General features: G+C 42.7%; 1 protein-coding gene across 1 annotated transcript in view; it reads left to right on the top strand.

Moving 5' to 3' along the window:
• Positions 1–14,370, top strand: part of RPRD1A (regulation of nuclear pre-mRNA domain containing 1A) — a 51,408-nt gene extending 37,038 nt beyond the window's left edge. Inside the window, exon 7 of the mRNA XM_004606077.3 lies at positions 10,827–14,370. Coding sequence (XP_004606134.1) covers positions 10,827–10,976 — 150 coding nt within the window. The 3' untranslated portion in view covers positions 10,977–14,370. The remainder of the gene's footprint in view (positions 1–10,826) is intronic.
• Positions 14,371–27,807: the final 13,437 nt, after the last annotated feature.

Genomic DNA, 27,807 nt, shown 5'->3' with positions numbered 1-27,807 from the left:
TGTGCTTAGGGATCACTCCTGGCTGACTCAGGAGAGCATATGGGGTACCAAGAATTCAATTCCAGTTGACTACGTGTATGGCAAGTGCCCTACTTGCTGTACCATCTCTCCAACCCCTCAAAAAAATTTTTTTTGTTTCATTTCAAGGAGTTTACTTAGAGAAATGTGAACGTCTCCAGAGAAAAGATAACTCAAGAGAGCGATCTCAGTCTTAGAGTTCTGCTCAATTGACAACAGGGTTTCTCCTGTGGGGAAATGCCGAATGACTTTTGGAAGGTTGTATATGGAATTTCTCCTTGGCCTTGGCCTCGAATTCTCTGCATCCTCAAGTCTGGGGGTTGAGGGGGCAGCTTTGAGCTCATATTCTTATCACTACCATTAGTTTCTTCTGGAGCTTCCCCTTTTCTGAGGCGAGGGAGCGGTTCTGTGGGTTCTGCATCTGGATGTGGCTTAATCTCCAAAGAGCTGAGTTTTAACATCCTGGAGGGATGTTTGTGGTCTTCATGCTACTTCGGGGCGAGGCAGTTTCTGTCTGCCTGCCTGTAGTGAGGGGTGGCAGTATCCTTCGTATTTGAAAACCTGCTCTAGTTGCTTGTGGATTAGAGTAGTTAGAGCTTTGTAATAGACTAGTTATGACTTGGTTAAAAGTTGTATGATGACTACTGAAGGCCTAACGTATGGCTGATAGCAGTGAGAAGACAAAAAAAGAGGTTAATTATGGGGACTAGTTGAATTACCCTAATTTGTTATGAGGGTATAGGAATAGGAAGAAGCAGAGATTAATAAGACTTTGGAGTCCATACTATAAATGATTATGGCATTGATTTGAAAAGATTCTATTAAAGTAGGATACTTGGAGGGAAAATGATTTGGTTTTAGTGTGTCACAATAATTTTTTTCTTTTTTTTTCCTTTTTTTTTGGGTCACACCCAGCTATGCTCATGGGTTACTCCTGGCTCTGCACTCAGACTCACTCCTGGTGCTGCTTAGGGGGCCATATGGGATCCCAGGGATCGAACTTCTCGTTTGGCCGCATGCAGGGCAAACGCCCTAACCACAGTACTATCTGGCCCCAGGTATGTCAGAATAAATTTTAATGTGCTGTAGGTAAGGCACTTGCTTTCTAAGCAACTACAAAGACCGCTAGCCTTGTTTGATTCCCCAACACCATGTACGGATTCTGGAGCACAACGTGGGTTCACTCATGAACATCTAATAGAAATAGGTCCTGAGCACAGCAGGATGTGCTCCCCCCCATTCCTTATTTTGTTTTATTTTGGTTTTCGTGTCACACCTGGCGATGCACAGTGGTTACTCCTAGCTCTGAGCTTAGGAATTACTCCTGATGGTGCTCAGGGAACCATATGGGATGCTGGGATTTGAACTCAGGTTGGTCTTGTGCAAGACAAATACTCTACCCGCTGTGCTATTGCTCCAGCCCCTTCCCCCTATCCTTTTTAACTATAAAAATATATCCTCATAGTTTAGAAACTAATGATCAGCACACACAAATACCAACTAAAAATGTGTTGCTTTCTTTTTTTTTTTTTTTTTTTTTTGGTTTTTGGGTCACACCCGACAATGCGCAGGGGTTATTCCTGGCTCTTCACTCAGGAATTACCCCTGGCGGTGCTCAGGGGACCACATGGGATGCTGGGATTAGAACCCGGGTCGGCCGAGTGCAAGGCAAACGCCCTACCCGCTGTGCTATCACTCCAGCCCCTGTGTTGCTTTCTTGATGGGAGCCACATTTGGTCAGGATTCATTCCTGACTCTGCTCAGGGATCACTCTGGTGGTGCTCAGGGGACCATATGTGGTTCCAGGGGTTGAACCTACATCAGCTACATGTAAGACAATCGCCTTAACCTATGGTTTAACTTCACTTCTCTTAAGTAATCTTTAACAAGTCATGCATTTACCATAATGTTGGTAGTTACTTTCATTTTCAGTAGCTTATTTTAAAAGAAGTTTTGTTTGGGGAACATGCCCAGCAGTGCTCAGGGCTTACTCCTCACTCTGCTGAGGGGTCACTCCTGGCTGGACTCGGGGTCATATGTGGTACCTGGGATTGAACCTGGGTTGGCACCTGTAAGGCGAGTGCTATACCTGCTGTTTGGGGGCCACACCAGCAGTGCTCAAGGCTTATTCCTGGCTCTGCTCAGTGATCAGTCCTGGTGTGCTTGGGGACCATATGGGATGCTGGGGATAGAACCCGGGTCTGCTATGTACTATGTTCAAGGCAAGTGTCCTACCTACTCTGTATTATCTCTGGCGGTGTGTGTGTGTGTGTGTGTGTGTGTGTGTGTGTGTCCCCACACCTGGGTCTGCTATGTTCAAGGCAAGTGTCCTACCTACTCTGTATTATCTCTGGCGCTCTGTGTGTGCATGTTGTGTGTGTGTGTCCCCACACCTGGGTCTTCTATGTTCAAGGCAAGTGTCCTACCTACTCTAATATCTCTGGCCTCTTTTCGTGTGTGTGTGTGTGTGTGTGTGTGTGTGTGTGTGTGTGTGTGGCCACACTCTGGCCCCCCCTTTTGTGTGTGTGTGTGTGTGTGTGTGTGTGTGTGTGTGGCCAAACTTGGAGATGCTCAGGGGTTGCTCCTGGCTCTGCACCAGGAATCCTCCTGACACTGCTCAGGAGACCGTATGGGATGCCTGGAATTGAGCCTGGATTGGCTGTATGAAAAGCAAGTGCCTTGCTTGCTACATTGTTTCTGCAGCCTCCAAGAAGTTCATTTTTGAAAAAAATTTTTTTAAATTTAGTCACCTGATTTATAGCTCTGAATAGTAATATTTCAGGCATGCGCTGTTAATGTGGCATTCTCACCGCCCAAATGTCCAGCTTCTCCACCACTGCTTCCTGGTCCCTTTCCCCCCATCCACCTCCTCCAGTAGCAAACCGGGCTCTCAGCCATCTCAGGTCTGTTAGCACTGGCTGTTTTATTTTCTGACCATGTTTCTTTATATTCCACACAGGAGATAGGCTAGAAGTATTTCTTTAGCTCAGTGTTAGTGTTTCTGCTGTGGATTTTTTTTTTGCTTTATTTTTTTCATTTGGTTTTTATTGGGCCACACCTGGGTTCAGAGGCTGCTCCTGACTCAGTGCTGGGCAAGGGGGTACTTCTTCTGGGGACCCTGTGGTGTCAGGGATCAAGTCTGGGTTTCTGTCAGCCAAACCTTTGCACTTGTTCTTTGAGCTGTCTGTCTCCCAGGCTCCCATTCCTGTTTCCCCACCTCAGTTTCTTGTTGAGAAATAGTTTTTTTTGGAGGGTATTGTCTTTTTGTTTTTGCTTTTGTTTGACACCTGATGGTGTTCAGGGGTTGCTCTTGGCTCTGCACTCAGGAATCACTCCTGATGGTGCTCAGGGGACCATATGGGATGCCGGGGATGAAACCTGGCCTGGCCATGTGCCAGCTAAGCGTTGTCTCTGGCCCCAGTCTTTTATCTTTTGAATCCTCTTTTAGGTAAGTTTTTATCTCTGGTAATTTTGTCATAAATTCCTAGAAGAGAAGACAGTGAACAAGGATAAGATTATGTTCATGTGAGCCACAATTTGAGAAAACTTTTTTGTTGTTGTTTTGTTTCTTTTTGGTGAAAAGGTGTTTGAAGTAGAAAAGCTTACACATCATTTATGTGTTTAGTAGTGGTAAAGTCTTGGAAAAGTGGATTTTTTTTTACATTAAAAAATTGTAAACTAAAGTTAAAAACTTTTACTTAAAGTAGTAAGACTATTTTAAGTGTATGGCTTAATAGTGTACATACACATTGTTGTGTAGCTTATTTTCAAAAACTCTTAATTTTACCAAATGAAAGCTGTCAACCCAGACTGGGGAGAAGGCTCAAAGGGCCAGTATGCAGGAGGGTCCGGCTCCCTCCCTGACCCCGAGTAGCCCCCTGTGCACCACTGAGAGCACCTCTGAGCAGCGTGTCAGATTTCTCTTGCCTTGGGAACTGCTTGGTGCTGTTCCAACCTTCTGTGCCCAGGCAACAGTTGACAGTGTTGTCGCCACCCCTCACACCCACAGCCACCACTCTCTGAAGTTGACTACGCTGGATACAGACTGGAAATGAAGTTGTGCAGAGTTCATCTTTAGTGCTGCCAGAGCAGTAGTGCAGTGGATAGGTCGTTAACCTTGCGTGCAGCCAACCTGGGTTCGATCCCTGCACCGCAACTGAGCCCTGAGCACCAGCAGGTGTGGGCCCCCCCCCCAATCTTTTATCCATTAACAATGTAGAAGACTAATGGAACCTCTGCAGTAATAGAGTTGTAATTTACTTCAAGGATTTTTGTGTGAAATAAAATTGTTAGCTTAAGAAAATGAAAATGTGGCTGACTCGTGTTTGGTCTCTGGCACCCCATATGGTCCCTGAGCCCTGCCAGTAGTGACCCCTGAGCGCAGAGCCAGAAGTTGGTCTTGAGCAGGCGTGACACCACACCCCCCCCGCATCTGCCCACCCATCCAATGAGAGACCTGCCAGGAACTAAAATATATGCCTTTTGCATTACATTCATTGACAGTAGTAATTTCTGTTAAAAAATAAAAGTGTTCAAGTTCCCATTTTCATTTGGGTTTTGGGTGCTTAGGGCTGATCAGAAGTTGGCCCCAGTGGGTCTTATGAGGACCGGACCTCCAGGGTGTTGTGTTGGTAGTTGAACTCTGAGCTTCAGCATGCAAAAGTTGCGTCTAAGCCCTTTGAGCTAATTCCTGGCACCGTGAAAATTTTCCTAGTCTAAAATGGTCCCACCAAACTGGCGTGGGAAACGTGAGAAAGGAAGATCTAGTTAGGTTTTATATTGATCATACCGGGTTCTAGCAACACTAGGCCAGGTATTGAAGTAAATTATGGCAGGTACCAAGGAGAGTCAGTGCCACTTCGTATCTTCCAAAGACGGTTGCTTGAGGAAGACTTGTGAACAATGAAATACGTGCTGGAGAACCAAACTATTTGTCAGTCTCCCAGCTTGGTCATGCTCTGCCACTTAAGGAGATGGATTTTACAAAGTGAAAAGTGACTGTCACTTTCCTAAGCCTCATTTCCAGAGTTTTCTAGAACCTGGACTATGTTCAAATTTGTTACCTTCTCAAACTAGGTAGCTTGTTCACTAGAATCAGAATTGGGTGTTGTTTCTGTTACAGTAGGTGTCTCAAAAATTGGGTAAGAAGCGAGGGTAAAGGCTGGCTGATGGAACAGTGAGTAGGGTGCTTGCCTTGCATGCGGCCAATTGAGGTTCAGTCCCCAGCTCCACATATGGCCCCTCGAGCCTGCCAGGAGTGGTTCCTGAGTGCAGAACCAGACCCCAACACTCCACCTGCCTCCTAAAATAGGCAAGGGTACATACACATGATGCTTTGGCTGCTTTATAAGCAGCTGAAATTTTTTGGCAGAGAGGGGTGCTAATACCTGTCAGTACTCGGAGCTTACTCTTGACTGGTCAGGGATCATTCCGAAGCCCCCCAGGAAAGTATGGGATGTTGGGGATTAAATCCCAGATCAGCCATTCCTTACACAGTACTCCAACCCTGAAATTCACGTTTTTAAGAAAAATTACAATTGTGAGCAAGGAAGGAGATTTAATTGCATCAAAAAAATAAGACTGCCTGGAGAGAGGTACAGCAGGGAAGGCATTTGCCTTGCACACAGTGTACCCAGATTTGATCCCCAGTACTGCCAAGGTTGTTCTAAAGAGAAAATACAAGGCACTCGTGTAAATAGAATAGTTGCCACCGAAGAATTCGCATTGCAGAATAAACATCTGAATCAGCCCTTAAATATTGAGATTTATTAGAAAATGTATTCTCTTAGCTTTTATATTTTATTTTAAATTAAAAAAAATTTAATTGAATTGCAGTGAGATACACAGTTAACCAAGTTATTCATGATTGGATTTCATTCATACAAAGTCCCAATAACTGTCCTCACCACTGTACAGTGTACCTTTCCCACAACTAGTATCTCCTTTCCCTTCCCCTCTCTTTGTGCAGGCACTATTTTGCTATACAGACACTTACACTCTGTCTCTCTCTGTCACACATACAAACACACACACACACACACACACACACACACACACACACACACACACACACACACACACACACACACACACACACACACACACACCCTCAATACCGTTCCCCTCACACACACACACACACACACACACACACACACCCTCAATACCGTTCCCCTACCTTTTTTGGGCATTATGGTTTTCTCTTAGCTGTTCTTGATGCAACATAACTTTGATGCTATCCCAGAAAGGTAAACAAATTTTATGATATCTCATTAAACCTTTTTAATGTTTTTGAAACACCTCTGTTTTACAATGGAAATACTGGAGGTTTCAGTAATTCGAGCAGTCCCTTTCTGAGATTGTAAAGTTAGTAAATGGAGGCAATGGTGTTTGCATCAGGGTCTGCCCATGCCTTTCCTCCCACTCTACTTGGGCACTGTTTCCTCCTAGTTGTATTTGTGAAGACTAGAAAACATCACAACTCTGCATATGAGTTTGACCTAAGATCTTTTGACATGGTAAAGCAAACAAGATAAGTGTTCATAAGAAGCTCTGGTAAAATTCTCTTGTGATGTAGGACTGTTGGTTTCCAGTTAGCTTTTTTTTTTTTTTTTTGCTTTTTGGGTCACACCCGGCGATGCATAGCAGTTATTCATGGCTTTGCACTCAGGAATTACTCCTGGCGGTGCTCAGGGGACCATATGGGATGCTGGAAATCAAACCCGGGTCGGCCGCGTGCAAGGTAAACACCCTACCCGCTGTGCTATTGCTCCAGCCTCCAGTTAGCATTTTTAACTTAACAGTATTTAACTTACAGTGAACTTTGAGGAATATGACTCCCACTAAAAGTTGAGAAAGATAAGTACAGTAGAATTTGAGTTTCAGAAATAGCTTGAATAGTACATCAATGGAAGTATGAGACAGCTGCAGGAAAAATTTTGTGGCAGTGATATATATAGTAGGTCTTGCAAAATATTTTAGTATTTAATATATGCTCAGTATTAATACATACCCACATATGTATCAGAAAAGGAAACCTTTTCTAATGATGGTTCAGAGACTTTAGGGGCAAGAGATTTAATACTGAGGTAAGGCACTTGCCTTGCAGTGAGTTGGCTTGGGTTTCTCCTAAGCACTGTGAGGAGTGTCCCTGAGCACAAAGCCAGGAGTTAGCACCTCCCCACCCCCGCCATTACTCGCGCGCGCGCGCGCGCGCGCGCACACACACACACACACACACACACACACACTTTAAGCTAGTTTTAACACATTTGCATTGTGTACAGGACAAATTACACCTTGTTTTTTTGTTTTTTTTTGTTTTGTTTTTTTCTTTTTGGGTCACACCCGGCAATGCACAGGGGTTACTCCTGGCTCTGCACTCAGGAATTACTCCTGGCGGTGCTCAGGGGACCATATGGGATGCTGGGAATTAAACCCGGGTTGGCCAAGTGCAAGGCAAACGCCCTACCCACTGTGCTATCGCTCCAGCCCCCACATCTGTTGATTTATTCATGTTGAAGCAAGTGGCAATAAAAAGAACGTTCCTGCCCTCTGGGTAGAGACATCTGTATGCCTGTCACTGTCATCCCATTGCTCATCGATTTGCTTGAGCAGGCACCAGTAATGTCTCCATCGTGAAAATTGTTACTGTTTTTGACATACCGAATATGCCATGGGTAGCTTGCTAGGCTCTGCTGTGCAGGTGGGATACTCTTGGTAGCTTGTTGGGCTCTCTGAGAGGGATGGAGGAATTGAACCCAGGTCGGCCATGTGCAAGGCAAATGCCCTACCCGCTGTGCTATTGCTCCAGCCCCTGCATACTTGTATGTAAATAAAATAAGAAGAGACAGCATTAGCTTTGATTCAATAATGAGAATGGCAAGCCAAAACTTGGGAATGGATTTCTAGAAAAAGTTGATGTTCTTGATTCTAATGTTTGTGTACATTTCTTTCAAAACTGGGATGTCACATGCAAGGCAAGCTCTATGGCTGAGCTACTTTACTTGGCCCTACGTGGGTAAAATTTGTAAGATTGGAGAGTATTGCATTTGACTATTGGTTTGAAACTGACACAAAGTGGATCCTATTTGAGGTTTTTTGTTTTTTTTGTTTTTGTTTTTGTTCTAGATTTTGGGTCATACCTGGCAATGCTCAGGGTAACTCCTGGTTCTGCACTCAGGGATTACTCCTGACAGTACTTGGGAGGCCATCTGGGATGCCAGGAATCAAACTCAGCTTGGGTGTGTGCAAGACAAGCACCCGACCCCCTGCACTATGTCTCCAGCCTCTCTTTGAGGGCTTTAAGGCATGAACTTGTATACTTTATGTGATAGTGGTAATATTGACAACTTTGGGGTAACTTTGCAAGTTTAGGACAGAAGCGTGGGTCCTGTTGAATGAGGGGGATGGGGAGAGATGCAAATAGTGCTGGTCAAAAGAAACACCCAAGCCATACTGCTACCTGGAGACAACATATTATAGTAGTTCAGTGTGAGTCAGATCCAAAGCTCACACACCCATTGGCACAACATGCTTGTGATGAAGGTGTTTCTTAGTGTGCAGCTCTACTAAAAAGTGGGCTGATTGGGGAGCCAGAGAGATTGTACAGCACATAAAGCACTTGCCTTGTATGTGACTGTACCTGGTTTGATCTCTGGCACCAGGGTTGATCCCTGAGCACAGCATTGTGGTAGGTTCTGAACCCCTGTTTTGTGCCCCCCTCCCTGAGATTTAAATAAAACTATTAAGTAGTATGCATTCTCTATTGTAAAGGCATGAGGTTTAGTGTTTTCCTAACTGAAGTTTGGAAAGCTGACTAAAAGTTGGGAGAGGTAGGAAGCCTGAATTTCTGAAAAAACCTTGATGTAGAATGTTGATTATATAAATGGGTGTGTGCACATAGGTGCCTGCACATACACTAGTTGAAGGTATGTACTAGCAATGAACCTTTATTCCTCAAATACTGTGTATAAATAACTACTAGCTAAACAAAGTTGATCAGAAGATACAAGGTTGGAATTTGGAGGCAGAAAAGGGGCTTTTTTGAGGGGGCAGATTTGGATCACACGTGGTGGTGCCCTTTGGCTACTTCCAGTGGTATTTGGGGAGCATCCTGTGCTGGGCGCTGCACCCGGCTCTCCCGCTACAGAGCATGGCACCAGTCCTCTGGGCTTTCTCCCCAGTTCAAGGATCAAGTATTAGAAAATATTCCCTTTGGTTCTTGAATTTTTGTCTGAATTTGAGGTGGGATTGACAGATAACACTAGTTTCACATATACACCACCACAGTGATTCTGTATTTATTACCACATAAGATTAGTTAACATCTATCACAATATGTAGTTACAAATACACTTCTCCTGATGAGAGGTTTTAGTGTAACCTTAGCACCTTTCAAATATGCAACACATACTTGAAATAATTTGAAAGTAATATATTAAGTACAACCCCTTTGCAGTATATTACACCCCCAATGACAATTTATATTATAAATTTTTATAAGAGAAATTTTGTATCCTTTGACCCCTCTCCACCCATTCTGCCTTCTCTGCATTTGCCTCCTGCACTCCCACTGCAATGCCTCTAGCACTGTCTTCTTTTCTCTGGCGGGGAGGGGTCATACCTGGCAGTGCTCAGGGATCACTCCTGGTGGGCTCAGAAACCATATAGAGTGCTGGAGATCGAAGTGGCCTTGGACACACTAAAGCAAGTGTCCTACCGAGTGTACTCTCCAGCCTCGGAGCTGGGGTTTTTGTGGGGTAGGGTGAAGTTGGCAGGATAGAGTAGTTTTACAAGTGAAATTTTAAAGTATCGGAGAGCCCGGCAAGTTATCTGTGACGTATTCGATATGCCAAAAACAGTAACAAGTCTCACAATGGAGACATTATTGGTGCCCACTTGAGCAAATCTATGAACAATTGGATGACTGTGCTACAATGCTAACCTTCCTTTGACTTTTTTCTCTTTGTATAATGCCTTGAAGATTCATCCATGTTTTGTCACAAATGACGAGATTTTCAGATTGAGGTATCGGGAGGATTTGAGCCCCACACCCACCTGGCAGTTCCCAGGGTGCCATATATGGAGCCTGTGATCAAACTCGGGTCAGGTCTGTGCAAGGCAAGTGCCTTACCTACTGTACTCTATCTTTGGCACCAAGATTTTGTTTTTTTAGCGGCTCAATAATCTTCCATTGTGTAGTCCAATGATATTTATTGATATACTAAATAGCATCTAATGGTTTTTTGAATAATCATTTCAATGTAGTAAATGGAAATAGTATTTGAAGGTAGTTGTAAAAAACTAATGTAATATTAAATACAGTTTCTGTTGGAGACAAACAGTGGTACCAGTGATGCTTACATGTATCTTGCCAGCCTGCAGGATAGAAAATAGGGTTGTGTGTGTGTCTGTGTCTGTCTGTCTGTCTATCTGAAAATAACATTGTAATCGTTCCTATCCAAGCTACAGTCTCAAGGTCATCTGAAAATCATTTACAGGAGTGAATTAATGGTTTAAGATCTTCCCCAAGGTGCTAGGGGTGTGTCTCAGTGGTAGAGTGCATTCATTGCAGTGGAAGGTCCTGGCTTTACTTCCTAGTACTGGAGGGGAAAGAATTTTTTTTTTTAAATCAAGTAATAGAGTTTACCTAGTTATGTATTTCCACAGTCCATCTCTTGATCCTGAAATTCACACTGTAGCCATCTCTTTTAATTAAGTGCGATACTAGCTCTGATGCAGAGCATCAACTAGAGAGCTCTTCTCTGAATCCCCAGAATGCTAATGAGAGTGATCTGATGTTTCAGGAATACAAGCGCAAGTTAGCCAGAGTTTCCTTGGTGCGCAAAGAACTCAGGTCCCGGATCCAGAGCCTGCCAGACTTATCTCGCTTGCCGAACGTCACGGGGAGCCACATGCACCTGCCCTTTGCGGGAGACATCTACAGTGAAGATTGATGACCAGTCTCTTTCCAGGGCCCAGGACTTTGCAAGAGATGGAGACAGGTTAGGTGGATAGTCCTGTAGCGTTATTTTTGTATATTGTTGAGAGAGTGACACTAACAAAAGAAACAACAAGTAATTTATAAAATTGTTTGAAATGTTGGTTTGTTTACTATTTTATTGGTAAGTTAACATAACTTAGTTTTAAAAAAAAATAAGTAATGATCTCTGTGTATTAATAAGCTCACAAATAGTGATTATTTTCAAAATATCTTTTTGTAATTTTTTTTTTATCCAGAGCCTTGTGAGAATTCCATGTTTCTATTTCTTCATGTATTTTCAAGTGTTTTTCTTTCTTTTCTTCAATACTCAATCATTGTATAGTGTGTAATTCATAAAGGGTAAGAAGTAATCATGAGTTGGTTGAGACTTGATTATGATCTAGCTAGCACTTGGCTGTAGGAGGGAAGTTCCAACTTGATCTCCACATCTCCCTGACCGTAATATCAGTTTGGCGCCTCTCAGTACCTTTGACTTTATCCACAGAGGTTCGTGATCTGACAACAAACAGGAATGTCGCTATGAGGGTCAAGCCAGAGCTGAGAGAACTTGAGTACAGTTGCTCTCTCTATATGGTTTCTATTTCCATTCCAGCTGCCAGTGTAGAATAGTGTTCAGTGGAGGATCCCCTTGATTAAACTGTTTTGAATTATTTGAGTAGATTAATATAAAAATGCTTTGAAAATGTAAGTTTTGACATTCTATAGGACAGCTTTGGTTTTGGAACTGATCTCAGTTGTCCACTTTACACTCCACTTAAGATAGTTGATTCCCTTAAAATAGTCATCCATGGGATTAAGAGAAATGTAAAATAATACTTCTACTATAACCTTAACCTCTTAATTTCTGGCACAATACTTTTAACCCTCATACTAAGACAAATAGATGTTCAATAAAGTAACTGGAACATTATATGATCCCTTGAGGTGTTTGCTTTCTGTGGTGCCAGCTATCAGTCCCGGGGCCTCACACATGCAAGGACTGTATTCTGCTGAGCTGTCTCCCATGCTCCCTCCTTGAGGTTTTTGAATGACTGTATATTTGGAAGTTAATCAGTGCTACACTACAGGATAGATAGATCTGGTAAATTTTATTTTATTTGTATATTTAGAGTTACTGAGACAAATGTATTTCACCTTATTTCTAACCCTGTGTGTAGAGCAGTTGCATGTTCTCTTGCTTTTTAAATCACATTATTAATCTGTTGTGTTGCACTCAGTAATGACTTAGGATAAATGTCTTTTCCCATTCATTCCATATTAGGTATCTTTCTTTACATCATACGCAGACTTAAATTAGTAGTCAGTAAAACATCTTTTAACTCTCACAAGCCAATTATGTCTCGCTAATTTGAATGCCTTTACTCTTTATTTTTTAGTATTAGAGATTATAGATAAAGGGATTTATGTGAAGAATAAGGTCAGTATTTTTTAAATAGTTTGTAGTTCTGGAAACACTGCTTTCAACAATTGGACTTCTCCAAAATAGAGACATAAATAATTCCCATCTGTGTATGGCTTGTATTCCCAAGATTTTTAGTTCACTTTTGGGATGTGGGGCACATTTTCTTCACAAAAACAATAATATTAGGTTCTTTGTGAGCTCAATCACAGAAGTTCATGTAGGAGTCTAATTCCCTTAACCATGAATGTACTTCATATGTAATGTGTTTGGCAAATGACTGATAGATCCTGACCAGCATTTGTACCATCACTTTAAGAAAATGGCACGCAGCAGTCAGACTCATGTATTGGTGATTCTCTGTTGTGTGTCCCTCTGTCCCTAGCCGTAAGAAATGTAAAGAAAGCATTCAATATTGTGGAAGGATGCTAACAAATGCACATTTACAAAACCTGATTATATCTGTTTATAAAACTGTAACAGGTAACTTAGTTTTTGTTGCTAGAGTGAAAACAAGAACTAGCATGTCATCTTATTTTTAACATCTTGGTCTTATTTGTGATTTGAATATTTAATCAGATATATTTTTCATTTGAAACTAATTTTAAATCTTGGAAGATTTGAAATACATTAGAAGTTTGCTGAGATGTTTCACCCTTTTAAGACATACTTCTGACTTACTCATTTTAATGCCAGAATCTGCTCTGAATATTTATGATAAAAATGAAAATGCATTATTTTTTTAAAAAGCTTGATGCAATTTGTGATAAGTGATAGTCATCAATCTGAACCACACCCCTAATTCTACTTCTGTGACCCATCTTCCCCAAACGCTCAGTTGCTCAGTTCTCTTAATTGTAAACACAAACTGTATGATAAGGTTTGGAAATTTTATTTTCAGCGTTATGGTAGTTAACATGATAACCTTAGCAGTAAACAGACTTCCTTTCTAGAAGGTGGACCACATTTTCTCAAAATACAGTGTTAAATGGGGGTACATTAATACCAGCTTTAGATCATGAGCTTTTCCCCCACTGTATGAGGCAAATCATGCATCTCAGAGCACAGTTTCTCCTGGCCCCCCAAGGGAACAGCACGCCACGCCACGTACAGCAGGGGTATTGTGGTTTGAATGGATACCCTCACTCTTTTCTCCACAAACAGTGCAGAGAGCTGTCTGGAATGGCAATGAACAGATTCCCTGGCGTTCCCTCTGCTTCTTCTGAACTACAGTAAGTAAAAGAACCACACGGGGGAACCCAGAGCCTGAGAAAATGAGCTGTGCTCAAAAGCCAATCTCCCCTTCTAGGAAAACTAGTCCAGATGCAGCTATTTTGGCACCACTTCTCACACGCACTCTAAATCAGAGCTTTTCTGTAGGAACTCCTTCAGAATCAGCAAAGCTGAGGTGACGGTCATCTTGATTTGCAGAGTGAAAACACTAGCTTGTCAGTTGGCACTCTAAATGAGCAGCTCATCTCTGCTGGTTGAAGTGGTTCTAAGAAACCCTTGGAACAAGTTCAAAAGTACAAATTAGTTGGGAAAGTTAAGACTGTTCTTTCTGAAGTTTCCAATCTCCACATTTGCATTATATGAAATGGCATAAATGCTGCTAAACTGCTTTGTATTCTATTAAGAAATAGCTCCTAAAGATATAGTCATGTTTCATAGTTTGTGCACTTCATCAAAGCTTTTCAAAGTGTAAACTCAATTCTTCTCTGTATGGACAGGGAGCATCGCTTTATTACCAAAGTTGTTTATGCAAGCTTTGGTTGCCAGCTGTAGTTCCAGCCTTCCACACACGAGTCTGTTCTGAGTTGGTCATAGCACATAGGAAGATGAAATTTCCCTGTTTCTTTACACACTTCCACTCCCCTTCCCTTTATTTTTGGCTGTATCTAATGAAAAACTAAGATGTTCATAATAAAGTTTTATGTTCTTTTTGAAATGTGTAGATTATTTTTTGTGAATTTGTCTATGGGGGTAGAAAGGGGGGAGATTAATGAACTGGGGGGGAAGCACAATACTGGAACTATTTTGAGTTCTCCACTTATGGTGCAGAAACTGCTGAAGTATATTTCCTTTTTGCTGGGCTAGTCATTCCTCGACTTGAGTGAGTATCAGCATCATTAGAACCTGGAGGGCAAGTTAAACTACATCTACTGCCTTATAACAAAACGAAGTTCGGTGTTATTTTACATTTTAAAGTATCTCAGCACTTTTCAGATATTAGATAGTGAAGTCAGTCTTCCAGTTCATTGCTTAGCAGTTCCTATGTGCAGAGAATAAGACCACATCTTTGAGTCTTATTGTTTAGTAGTGCTTAAGTGCTTTCTGAGTAGACAGAATTTGGCCCCTTGAGCCTCTCACTGGCTCTGTACCACACCTGGCCTCTGAAGCAGAATTTGAATTCTGTGTCCTGGACAGTGCTTGCTGAAGTCCTCTGATAAGACTTCTTGGGGCATGTGATGGTCATATACCTACTGAGTCAGAAGTTTTTATTACTGTTATTTAGTTGGGAGACTTAGCCATGGAGCCAGTGCCCAGTTCTCCATTCTGTGATGGCTTCTGTAACTTTATTCAAATTTAAGTGCTTCCAATTCTGAAGCTCCCTAACCCCATATGCAATAAGTTTTAACAGTGAAATCTATATCCTGAGATTGTGTTTGAGAAGATTTGGAATCTAGACACCAGCATTTAAACAAGCTTCCCAGGGGAGGAGGAGATGATTCAGAGGGCTGGGGCTCATGTTTGGCACACGGGAACTCTGGGTCCTCTCCCCGACACCACCTGGAGCCACCCCATAGTACCCTGAGATGGGGCTCAAATTTCCTCAAAACAAACAAAAAAATAAACCATACAAATGATTCTCAGAGATTCCACTTTTTAAGAAACTGTGCCCTCTGAACTAAATTGCAGCTTATATAGCACAATAATCATGACTCACATAAAACTCTGCTGAAAGATTGGGACCTGTGAAAACTAACATCCTGCTGGGGTTTTCTGTTTTTAAAATTTATTTATATTTTTGCTTTTTGGGTCACACCCTGTGATGCAGAGGGGTCACTCCTGGCTCTGCACTCAGGAATTACCCCTGGTGGTGCTCAGGGGACCATATGGGATGCTGGGAATCGAACCCAGGTCAGCTGCGTGCAAGGCAAACGCCCTACCCACTATGCTATCGCTCCAGCCCCCTGGGGTTTTCTGTTTTTAATATAGCAATAGTAACGATAGGTGTCATTCCCCTGACCCTGAAAGAGCCTCCAGTCATTGGGAAAAACAAGTAAGGAGGGGCTGGGATGATAGTGATACAGTGACAGTGATATAGCAATTTTTAATGTACTCTGGTGTTAATTATATTGATGATTAACGAATTGTGAAACTGTCATCATCTGCCTTCAGAACTTTGTCATATTAAATAGTAACTGCCTATCTGCCCCAGCTTCCCACAAACGCCATTCTATTTTCTTTCTCTATAATGCTGACTTCTTTAAATACCTAAGCAGAATTATAAAATATTTGTCTTCTTGTAATTGTCTTACTTAATGTAGCATAATGCCTTCCATTCTGTGATGGAAGGAGCCTGAAATTTCTTTGATTTTAAGGCTTCTCATCTGTCTTAGAAATTGAGCTCCCATTTGACCCAGCAATACCACACATGGGGATATATCCCGGAGAGGCAAAAAGGTATAGTTGAAATGGCATCTGCATTTGTATGTTCATTGCAGCACTGTTTACAATAGCCAAAATCTGGAAAAAACCGGAGTGCCCAAAAGCAGATGACTGATTAAAGAAACTTTGGTACATCCACACAATGGAATACTATGCAGCTGTTAGAAAAGATGAAGTTATGAAATTTGCATACACGTGGATCAACATGGAAAGTATCATGTTAAGTGAAATGAGTCAGAAAGATGTTTGTGGTAACCAAAGAGACAGACATAGAAAGATCGCACTCATTGTGGAATATAAAGTGACAGAATGGGAGACTAATACCCAAAGTAGTAGAGATAAGGACCAGGAGATCTGCCCCACAGCCTGGAAACTGCCTCACATGCTGGGGGGAAAGGCAGCTGAGATAGAGAAGGGAACACCAAGTAGAGGATGTTGAGAGGACCCATTTGGGTTGAAAGATGCTTGCCTAAAGTAGACTATAGACTGAACATGATGGCCACTCAATACCTCTATTGCAAACTACAACACCCAAAAGGAGAGAGAACAAAAGGGAATGCCCTGCTGCAGAGGCAGGGTGGGGTGGTGGGGGATGGGGTGGGGGTGGTGGGAGGGAGACTGGGAACATTGGTGGAGGAGAATGGGCACTGGTGGAGGAATGGGTAAACGATCACTGTATGACAAATGCAAACACGAAAGTTCATAAGTTTGTAACTGTACCTCACGGTGATTCACTAAAAAAAAATTTTTTTTAAAGGCATCCCACTAAACACCGTGGCAAATTCTTTCATATTTTACTTTATTTTTCTGTCAAACATCTTACATTTATATGAGGGAGAGTGAAGGGGGAACAGTTGCAGGCTGAGATCTGACCATCAGCTTCCTTACCTAAAAGACTCTGCAGTTCTTAGTCTCATTATATTACTGCAGGTGTAGCCATTTTAGCTGCTGAACTCTACTTGACTTTATTTCAAGCCTATAGGATGGCATCAAAATTAGAAACTGTTACTGTCTTTCTGATGAATGAATAACTGAAGCGGAATGTAAAGTGAATTTTTAGATTGCACATTTCACATTTGAATGCTGTGTACCAGAGATGGTTTAAGAACTGAAACTTTGAATTAACCTTCATGACATCTTGTAGAACAGTTGATTTGTTCAGTTATATCAGAAGAATTGGGCACTGGAGCGATAGTACTGTGGGTAAGGTACTTGCCTTGCACGTGGCCGATCCCTGGCATCCCATATGATCCCCTGAGCACCGCCAGGAGTGATTCCTGAATGCAGAGTCAGGACTAACCCCTGAGTATCATGGGCTGTAGTCCAAAAACAAAATTTAAAAAGTAAAGAAAAAGAACATTAGGGGCTGGAGCGATAGCACAGCGGGTAGGGCATTTGCCTTGCACGCGGCCGACCCCGGTTCTAATCCCAGCATCCCATATGGTCCCCTGAGCACCGCCAGGGGTAATTTCTGAGTGAAGAGCCAGGAGTAACCCCTGTGCATCGCCAGGTGTGACCCAAAAACCAAAAAAAAAAAAAAAAAAAGAAAAAGAAAAAGAACATTAAAAATTTTTATTGTATTGTTTGGGTAGCTGTATCAACTTTTTATTGTCTTTAGTTTGTTTGGACAGATTTTAACTTTAATTATGGAAATACAAATTGTTGTTATTTTAGTGAAGCAAGGAAGGTGTTTTGGGTTTTGCTTTTGCTTTTGTTTTTTTTCTTCGTTTGGCATTTTGGGTCACACCCAGTGATGCTCAGGGTTTACTCCTGACTCTGCACTCAGGAATTACACCTGGCAGTGCTTGGGGGAACCATATGGGATGTCAGGGATCGAACCCTGGTTGGCTGCATTCAAGGCTAACACCCTACCCACTGTACTATCGCTCCAGCCCCGAGCAAGACAGTTTCATTGAGTGAAACACTTAGAAAGTGGAGGCAGATACGCATAGAGACAAAGCAAGTGAGATACTCGTTCAAGGGAGAACACAGGCTTGAGAGGGCAAGCCTAGGAATGCAAATTAATGTGAGACTTTTACCCCTTCTTCCCACTCATCTGCCTTTTCTTTTCCTGTTGCTAGGATTAGGGGACAACACTTTGTGTTCACCGCATTTTCACACTTAGTTTTGGAACTTGCACACTGTATTGCATTGTGCAGGGCTTCTGGCACTGGAGATCACAGTGGCAGTGCCCCCAGGGAGGTGCCAGAGATCCAATGCCTTCAAGCGGTTGCTCCACTGCTAAGCTACTGGGGCACTAAATGAGCAATTTAATGGGGTTTAAATCATACTTCTCCTTTTCTAGCTCTTGACATTTATGTTATACATTAAAAAAAAAAACTTTGGGGGCTGGAGTGATAGCACAGCGGGTAGGGCGTTTGCCTTGCATGTGGCCGACCCGGGTTCGATTCCCAGCATCCCATATGGTCCCCCAGCACCGCCAGGAGTAATTCCTGAGTGTACAGCCAGGAGTAACCCCTGTGCATCACTGGGTGTGACCCGAAAAGCAAAACAAAACAAAACAAAACCCAGTTTAATGAAATACTGTGATTTGCCAAGTTGTACATAATACACTTGTGTCAGATATTCCATGTTCCCTCCCACACCAATCCCACTGCCATTTCACCAGTGTCCCCAGTTTTCCATCCACCCCCACACCTGCCCCCTTAGCAGGCCCTAATGAATTTACTTTAAAATTGCTTGTTACAACATATATCTCACAATGGAGTTCCTAAAGTGATGGAGGATTTCCTGGGCTGTTAGATAATAGCTTAGCCTTCTGTTTTATTGTTTCCACTCATTGAGCTTAATGGGCTTCTACACAACTTTCCCATCTACTTCTCTGTGTTCCTGCTGGGCTTTCAGTACTGTGATGTTCAGAGATGTTGCATGGTCGCATGTGCGGCTGCATCCAGGAACTGTGGAACTGGGGCCATTCAGCATCTGTGAGGTCAGTTGTGGAACTGTAGAGCTGGACCCGAGGATGCTGGGTGTGGGTGAGGCCCTGGGCCTCTTGGCGGCACCTGCCCCCTCCCAAGATGGCCTAAGAGGTTTCAGCCTGGAGCCCAGGCTTACCTGGGACAACTCAGCAGCAGCAAGATTAATCCTAAATATTACGAAATTTGTAGTACTTTTATGGCGTTATGGTATTAGAGAATTCACAGTGCTGTTTGATTCTTTTTATGATCTGGGTGTAACTGTAACAGCCGTTACGTGGGAGGAGGTGCCTTGGTTGTGGTTTTGTGATTTGAACTGCCAGCTTGCAGCTGGTGTGTGATTACTGAGGGAAATTAAACCTTTAATTCTTTCTGAGCACACCAGGACCATAGGCAAAGCTTCATGTCCGTTCCCTGTACCTTTATCCACCTGAGTGCGCTAGATGCCCTTGTCTCGTGCTGTTTGTGTTTGGCAATCTCCCTGTTTGAGATGCTAGTCTTTTCATATCTTGCCTATTATGAGGAAGAAAGACTTAATCTCTCTAATTCCTTTATTGTTGCTATTCACTGATTGACAGAACAGTTATCTGTCAGTAACATTTTACATCAACGGCATAAAAATTCCTTCTTTTCCCAGTCAGGTATAATTCCCCTTCCAGGAACCAATAAAAAAAGCTAACTGCTAATGGTTAAGATTGTTGGTTGATTGAAATGTAACCTTGGGGGGTGAAGACATACCCAGCAGACTGAACTGCTGCTTTACATGCAGGAGGCCAAAGTTCAACCCCAGCCTCACATAATCCCCTTAACAAAGCCCCAAGAGACAAAAATAAAGTAAAATGTAGACTTCTCTGCCCTTCTCTCCCTTTCCCTTCTCTCCTCTTCCTCTTTATACATTAAATCTGTATAAAGCGTTGGGTAGGATGGTCATTTTGACAATATTAATGAACATGGGATATTTTTCCATTTCCTGGTGTCTTCTTTTCTTCTAATAATAACTTAACAGTTTTCAATGTATAAAATCTTTCATATCCTATTTGATTCCTAGGTGTTTGATGATTTTGGACACTATTTTAAATGAAGTTGACTTTAAAAAATTTCTTTTGGGGACAGAGAGTCGGATGCTTGCCTTGCACATCGCTGACCTAGATTTGATCCCTGGCACCCCATTTGGTCCCCTGAGCACGGCAGGAGTGATCCCTGATTGCAGAGCCAGGGGTAATCTCTAAGCACCACTCTCTTTCCCTCCCCCCGCACTGTCCAAAAATACAACAGAAAAAGTTTCTTTTCGAGTTCATTCTTTGCATATAGAAATGCAGCATATTGTGTATTTAGTAGACTGCTACTTTTCTATATTTTGTCGTTTCTAATAGATTTTTTTTAGAGTTTTTATAGTTTTATATGTATATTATATCATCTGCAAATCATGGTAGTTTAACATTGTACCCAGCTGGAATGTTTTTGATTTCCTGTCCCCTTACCAAATTGCTATGGTGTGACTTCTAAAACAATATTGGATAATACTGAAGAAGACAGTCATGCTTTAAACTTGATCTCAGGGGAAGGCTTTTAGTTTTTCTCCTTTGAGTATGTACTTTGCTTTGATTTATTGTAGATGGCCATTACTGTCTTGAGGTATGTTCCTTCTATTCCGATTTTCTTTAAGGTTTTTTTCTTTTAGTTTTTGGGCTAGGGGTGCTCAGGGCTTACTCCTGGCTCTGCATTCAAGAATCACTCCTGGTGATGCTAGGAGACCATATGGAATACTGGGGATCAAACTTAGGTTTGCCACATGCGAGGCAAGCACCTTACCACTGTACTATCTGGGCCCCTCTTGGCGGTTTCTATCATGAATGTTTGTTGAATCTTCTCAGAAGCTTACTCCATATTTATTGATATCATACGGTTTTATCTTTTATTTGTGTTTGCATTTATGTTTTGGGGGGGCGGGGGGGTGTCGGCCACACCTGGCAGTGCTCAGAACTCACTCTGGCTCTGGAATTACTCATAGTGGGGTTCAGGGAACCATCTGGGATGCTAGGGATCAAACCCACATTGGCTATGTGCAAGTCAAGTGTCTCTCCAGCTCCTAGTTTGCATTTATTGACTATCCTTGCACCGTTGGAATGAATCTCACTTGATCATGGTGTATAATCTCCTTGCTATACTGTTGGATGCAGTTTGCTAATATTTAGTTGAGGTTCTCTATCAATATTTATTAGGGATACTGGTCTATAATTTTCTTTTTTTCCTTGTCTTCGGTCCTCATCTAGCATTGCTTAGAGTTCACTCCTGACAGTGCTCAGAGGACCATATGCAGTGTTGGGCATTTGAACAAGGTTGACTATCTGCAAGGCAAGTGCTTTATCCACTGAGTTATCTCTCCAGTCCCTGTAATTTTCTTGTTTAGTAATTTTTTTCCCAGTAATTTTTTTTCCTGCTTTTGGTTTTAGCGTAACGGTAGTTTCATAGAAACTGTGAGGAAGGATTCTTGTTTCTTTCATATTTGAAAAAAGCTTGAGATGCTTCAGTTGTCAGTAAGTCTTTGAAGGTTTGGTAGAGAATTAACTTTTTCTCTTTTTTTGTGGAGCTAAGAGGTGGGTGTCACATCTTGAAGTGCTCAATGATTATTCCTGGCTCTGTGCTTATGGATCACTCCTGGTGGGAGTTAGGGAACTCTGAGGTCCCGGGAATTGAACCAGCATCAGCCATACGCAAGGTAAGTGCCTTCAGCCATCTGCTTTGCCTGCTGTACCAGCTCTCTGGCCCCTGTTTAAATTATTTGTTTTTGTTCTTGGGCCACACCCAGTGATACTCAAGGGTTACTTTTGGCTTTGTGTTCAGGAATTAACTCCTGGTGGTGCTGGGGGACTGTGTGGGATGCCAGGGATTGAACCTAGTACAGTCACATGCAAGACAAACTCCTTTCCTGCTCTGCCCCCATCCCTGTTTTTAATTTTAAAAACTTTTATATTATCTAGTCTTAAATTCCTTGTAGTTTAACATTGAAATGATAAGTAATTCAGATAACCCAGGGCAATAAATATAAAATTTTGTTTTCAGATGTTTCTTATTCATAGTCATTTGAAATAAAATACCCACTTGATACACTTGGCAGCTTAATAATTACTTCTGAATCTTTTAATGAGATAACGACAATGAAGAGATTTCCCTTGTGCTGGCTTGTGTATTTTCAATCTAGAAATACTAAATAGTATTTATTATAAAAAGTTGGAAACTATTAAGCATCATTTGGCTAAGATATTCTTTTCCTTTATTTTAATTTTTGACCTTTGGTTTCTATTGTTACATTACTAAAGTGTATAGCATGGACGTGACTTCATTCTGTAAGCACTTTATAACTTCTGCTTATATTAGAAATCTCATTTTATATTTTATGGATATACTTTGGTTTTATGTCACATACTAATTTAGGTTATCCAATTTTTCCCAGGTAAAACTAAGGGGAGATGCTTGATCTCAGTGTTTCTCTGTCCTGCTGATTTGGTTATTATAGTTTTCATGCAAATACCTGGAGAAAATATAAGCATATTTGATGCATATATATTATCATTCCCGCATGGCAGAGCCTGGCAAGCTCTTCGTGGTATATTTGATGTGCCAAAAACAGTAACAATAGGTCTCATTTCCCTGATTCTGAAAGAGCCTCCAATCGTTGGGAAACATGAGTAAGGAGAGGCTGCTAAAATCTCAGGGCTGGGATGGATGGAGATGTTACTGGCGCCCACTCGAGTAAATCAATCAACAGTGGGATGACAGTGACAGTGATATATTATGATTATGGCAGAATGTTTACAAATTCTCTAGACTGGATTGGTATGTCAGTAGTTTGTAGAAACCATTTTCTCAGGGTTTTTTTTTTTTTTTTTTTTTTTTGTCCTAGACAAGCCATACTTTTCAGTTAAGCCTGCAGTTATGGGGACAGGGAAATTTTTGCTGACTTGTTAGGAGGAAACAACAGCATAGTACTTAAATAGGCTCTTCCTCGGAAGCATGTTCCTCTGCTGAAACATATTCCTTTCCAAATTTCTTCCACAGAAATACATATTCCTTCTGCACAGACTTGTATTCCTCCCCCAAATACTTGAGTCTAGTTTTCGTTTTTTGTTCTGTTTTGGGGCCACTACCCAGCAGTTCTGACCTGTGCTCTGGGGTCTGGGCCCAGGCCCTCACACAGAGCATGCACACGAGCGCTGCAGCTTCCTCTTCTGGCCCCTGGAGCTTTCTTTTTTTCTCCCCCCTTCCCTTTTTGGGTCATACCTGTTGATGCTCAGGGGTTAATCCTGGCTCTGCACTCAGGAATTACTCCTGGTGGTACTCGGGGGACCATATGGGATTCTGGGACTCAAACCTGGGTCGGCCGCCTGCAGGGTAAACGCCCTACCCACTGTGCTGTCGCTCCAGCCCCCCTAGAGTTTTCTTTAGTAAGAAAATGTTCCCTTCCCTTTCCTTTGTTGTTGCAGTGACCAGTGTTTGGTTGTGTTTGGTTGTGGTGCTCGCACACTCCACAGGTTACCCGCTTGGGTGTGACACAACAGAGCTCCCTGAACTGTACTTCCTGCTCGTGGGCGGCTGTGGCACTGAATCTACTTTGGTAATTGCACCACCTTTGGGGTGTCCCAAGGAAGCCAACCCAGCTGATCCTTCATATTACGGTTGTTGAAAATCGGTTGTTGATGAAGACAACAGTAGACATGTGAGCGACTCTGGTAAATCCAGAGGCGCGGGGGAGGGCAGCATCCCTGTTAAGTGCTTCTTTCAGAGGCAATGTTGGACTTTCAGGAATAGCACAGGAACTCCAAACACCCGCTGTACAAATACACGGCCACACATTCAAGTCCCCGTTTCCCTTGTGTGCCGAGCACGATTCGGGCAACTCCTCTGTGCGGTCCTGATAGCCACAGGCCATGTCCGACCACATCACAGCCAGGTGTGTGAGCACCACAAAGAAGAGGCACAGCCACTGGGAAGCAGCATCACAGATAAGATGCAGGAAGTGGAGTTACAGCCAAAACAGGGGTGAGTATCACCGTGAACCCCAGCAAGCGCCACGCCACAGCTTGTCTCAGTCCGCACTGAGTGTGAGCACTGCAACCTGGGGTGTGATGCCCAGTGAGCACCGGCTGGGTTTGTGTGCCACCCCCAGTCACCCCAGCATCAGCAAGGATGAAAGTGATGAGGAACAACAAGATTACCAAAAGGAGCAATAACTGTCCTTGCAAATTCAAGAAAGCCTGAAAGCCTGCTTTTAGCCACAAATTCAAAGAAAAGAAAAGCTTTTACCTGATTTTACCTGATTCTGCTTCTCCCTTATTTTTGTTTTTTGGGCTGCACCTGGTGATACTAAGGGGTTACTCCTGGTTCTACATTCAGGAATCACTCCTAGTGGTGCTCAGGGGACCTTAAGAGATCCCGGGGATTGAACCCAGGTTGGCCACTAGCGAGGCAAGCACCCTCCTTGCTGTACCATCATTCTGGCCCCATTTCTCCCTTTTTCTTAATCACATTTAATTGCATTTAAATACTGGCTATCTTGCTGTTGTTTCCCTGAGGAGATATGAGGGGAAAATTTATTTTCCTTTGAGGTGGTACCATAGTTAACTAGTAAAACTATGGAGAATTCTTTAGATCTGGACATTACAAACATCATTCCAAAATTTAAAAGCCTCAGACTCAAAACATGGATACTTTACACTACTACCCAAATTTATAGTTTGTGCTGTTTTTTCCTAAGTTCAGAATGAAATGATGAAATAACTAATATGAATCAAGTATGAGCCACTGATCATTTTAGAGTTAAAGATTAAAATATTGGGGTTGGAGTGATAGCACAGCGGGTAGGGCGTTTGCCTTGCACGCGGCTGACCCGGGTTCAAATCCCAGCATCCCATATGGTCCCCTGAGCACCGTCAGGGGTAGTTCCTGAATGAAGAGCCAGGAGTAACCCCTGTGCATCACTGGGTGTGACCCAAAAACCAAAAACCAAAAAAAAAAAAAAAAAGTAAAATATTTAAAATTTCGTAAGTCAAGTGTTTGCATGGTTTTTGCATACTAAATTTGATAACATGTTTTCTAAAAAGCTGCTAGAACTATGACACATTTAATAGATCTCATACCAAGAGAAGTTTAGGGGGCTAAAGAAATAGTGCAGGGGCATGCACCTGGCATCACAGGCCCATGTGATGAATGGCCAGCCTGGCTGGCCAAGAATTGGCAGGAGCTACCAGGCATCCTAAGCACCAAGTAGGAGGCCCGTAACAAACAAACCACAACAAAAAAGACATTGTTCAAAGAACTTAGCATAGTTGAGTATATCAAAACCATGCACTTCAGATCCCAGTACCATCACCCTTTATCTGTTAACTTTAAAAGAAGTTAGTAATGTACCCTATGGCCCACGGGGCAACCCTGACGGTGCTAATTTAGGGGCCATAGAGATCGTACAGCTGGTAGGGTGCTTGCCTTGCTCATGGCTGTTCTGGGTTCAGTTCCCGGTATCCTTCACGGTCTGTGGAGCTCGCCAGGCATGATCTCTGAGGAGAGCCAGGAAGGCATGGCCCCATCGAACAAAAGTAAATAATGTACCCAATGTTTGTAACTTGGGTCATTCAATTCATAGAAGAAAGTCAGTTTCAAAAGAGTTGCGCCTCAGGGGCTGGAGCAATAGCACAGCGGGTAGGGTGTTTGCCTTGCACGTGGCTGACCCAGGTTCGATTCCCAGCATCCCATATGGTCCCCTGATCACCGCCAGGGGTAATTCCTGAGAGTGCAGAGCCAGGAGTAACCCCTGTGCATTGCCGGGTGTGACCCAAAAAGCAAAAAAAAAAAGGGTTGTCACAATTTCTTTCTTTGGGAAATGTAGAAAATGATTTGGAATTATCCCAGAGATGTTTGTGATATTAAATCTTATACTTAACAACTACGAATTAAAAGGCTTCCAAAAGAACAGAAAGTAGGTTAACACCGAATGTTAAGGATGGGTGGGGGTTTATAGCCTTGGAGCAGTGAAGGAGTGTGGGTGAAAACCACTGAGAGACATCAAGGACAAGGAGACTGGTTAAATCTGGTCTAATGCATGTTAGACAGAGAACCCAGACATGAAGCCTTGTTGGAAAATGGACTCAGGACCTTGTCCGAAGTTCGGTCAAGTAGTCTTTGTCAACACAATCAGAATCCAAAATACTTTTTTTTACAAATAGTGAGATGCATTCCAAAGACAACCATCATAAAGATAATGCTAGATCTTGTTAGTAATCTAGTGGATTATTTGTGTTGATATTCAGGTCTTAAGTTATTATTTTTTGCTTTTTTGGGTCACACCCGGCGATGCACAGGGTTTACTCCTGGTGATGCTCGGGGGACCATATGGGATGCTGGGAATCGAACCCGGGTTGGCCACGTGCAATGCAAATGCACTACCTGTTGTGCTATTGCTTCAGCCCTTCAGGTCTTAAGTATTTTTAATTAATGATAAAAGCACAAATCTGTTGAGTACTCTCAACGTGCTATCCGTGCTTCTGTTTATGAACCACCTCATTTGACTCCTCACTACCATCATTATGAGGTAAGTATCATATCTCCAAGGTTACAATTTTAATTTTTGGTTTATTTATTGACCACATCAAGTAGTGCTCAGGACTGTTGTGGGGTTTGGGGGGCCATTGGGGTGTGGGGGAATCTAACCTGGCTTTGTACTCTGGCAGGGTTTTGGGAGACCATATGCCAAGGATCTAACCGGATAGACTGCATGCAAGGCAAACACCCTGCTCACTGTACTATGTCTCTGCCCCCTCAAATTTACATTTAAGGAAACAGACTCAAATTAAGAATCTTCCAGTTTACAGTTAATTGATAATAGAATCGAATTCTGCTGGATGGGATCATGAAGACTACAATTTTAACCATTAGACAACTCTGCCAAACAAGCATTTCTTAGAATGTTTTTAATTTGGGGCCAGGGATGTGGTTCAGATGGAAGAGCACATTCCTTGCATGTGTGAGTCCCTGGATTTGATCTGTGGTACCACATGCGTAAGTATAATCAACATGCATATCTAGGGGGTCAGGGTGGGGAAGACTAAGAGATAGTACAGAAGGTAGGGTGCTTGTCTTGCATGCAGTCAACCTGTGTTTAAGCCTCAGCACCCAGTATGGTCCTCTGAGCACTACCAGGAGTTATCCCTGAGTGCAGAACCAGAAATAAGCCCTGAGCACCACTGGGTGTGCCTCCCCCCCCCCAACAAACACACACAAACAAAAAACATTGGGTAACTGGCTTGGTGGTAGTGGGGTGTTTGTTGTTAGGGATTTGGGTCATAAGCAGTGGTGCTCAGTGGGGCTCTGTACTCAGGAGTGACCCCTGGTGAGGAAATATATACAGGATAGTGGGAATTTGAACCAAGGTCAGAGAGAAGCAAGGCAAATGACTTAACCTCTGTACTATCTCCAGCCCCAGAGCTCTAAAATCCTGCAGGCGGGACTGTGGGTACAAACTGTAAGGTGCTTGCCTTGCACACGGCTGACCTGGGTTTTATCCCTGGTACCCCATTTGTTCCCCCAAGCCTCACCAGGAGCGATTCCTTATCTTACAACCAGCAGACTGGATTTGATCCCCGGCACCCCATATTGTCCCCTGAATCTGCCAGGAGTTCCTTCCCCCTGAGCACCTCCAGGTATGGCCTCCAAACAAAAACAACAACACACAAAAATATTGCAAACAACGTCAAGTTCCAATTTCAACAAATTCTGCCAACAGC

This window comes from Sorex araneus, chromosome 2 (assembly GCF_027595985.1).
Source record: "Sorex araneus isolate mSorAra2 chromosome 2, mSorAra2.pri, whole genome shotgun sequence".
Classification (NCBI taxonomy): Eukaryota; Metazoa; Chordata; class Mammalia; order Eulipotyphla; family Soricidae; genus Sorex; species Sorex araneus.
Note: the sequence above shows the minus strand (reverse complement) of the source record. Positions and strands in the feature narration are given on the sequence as shown.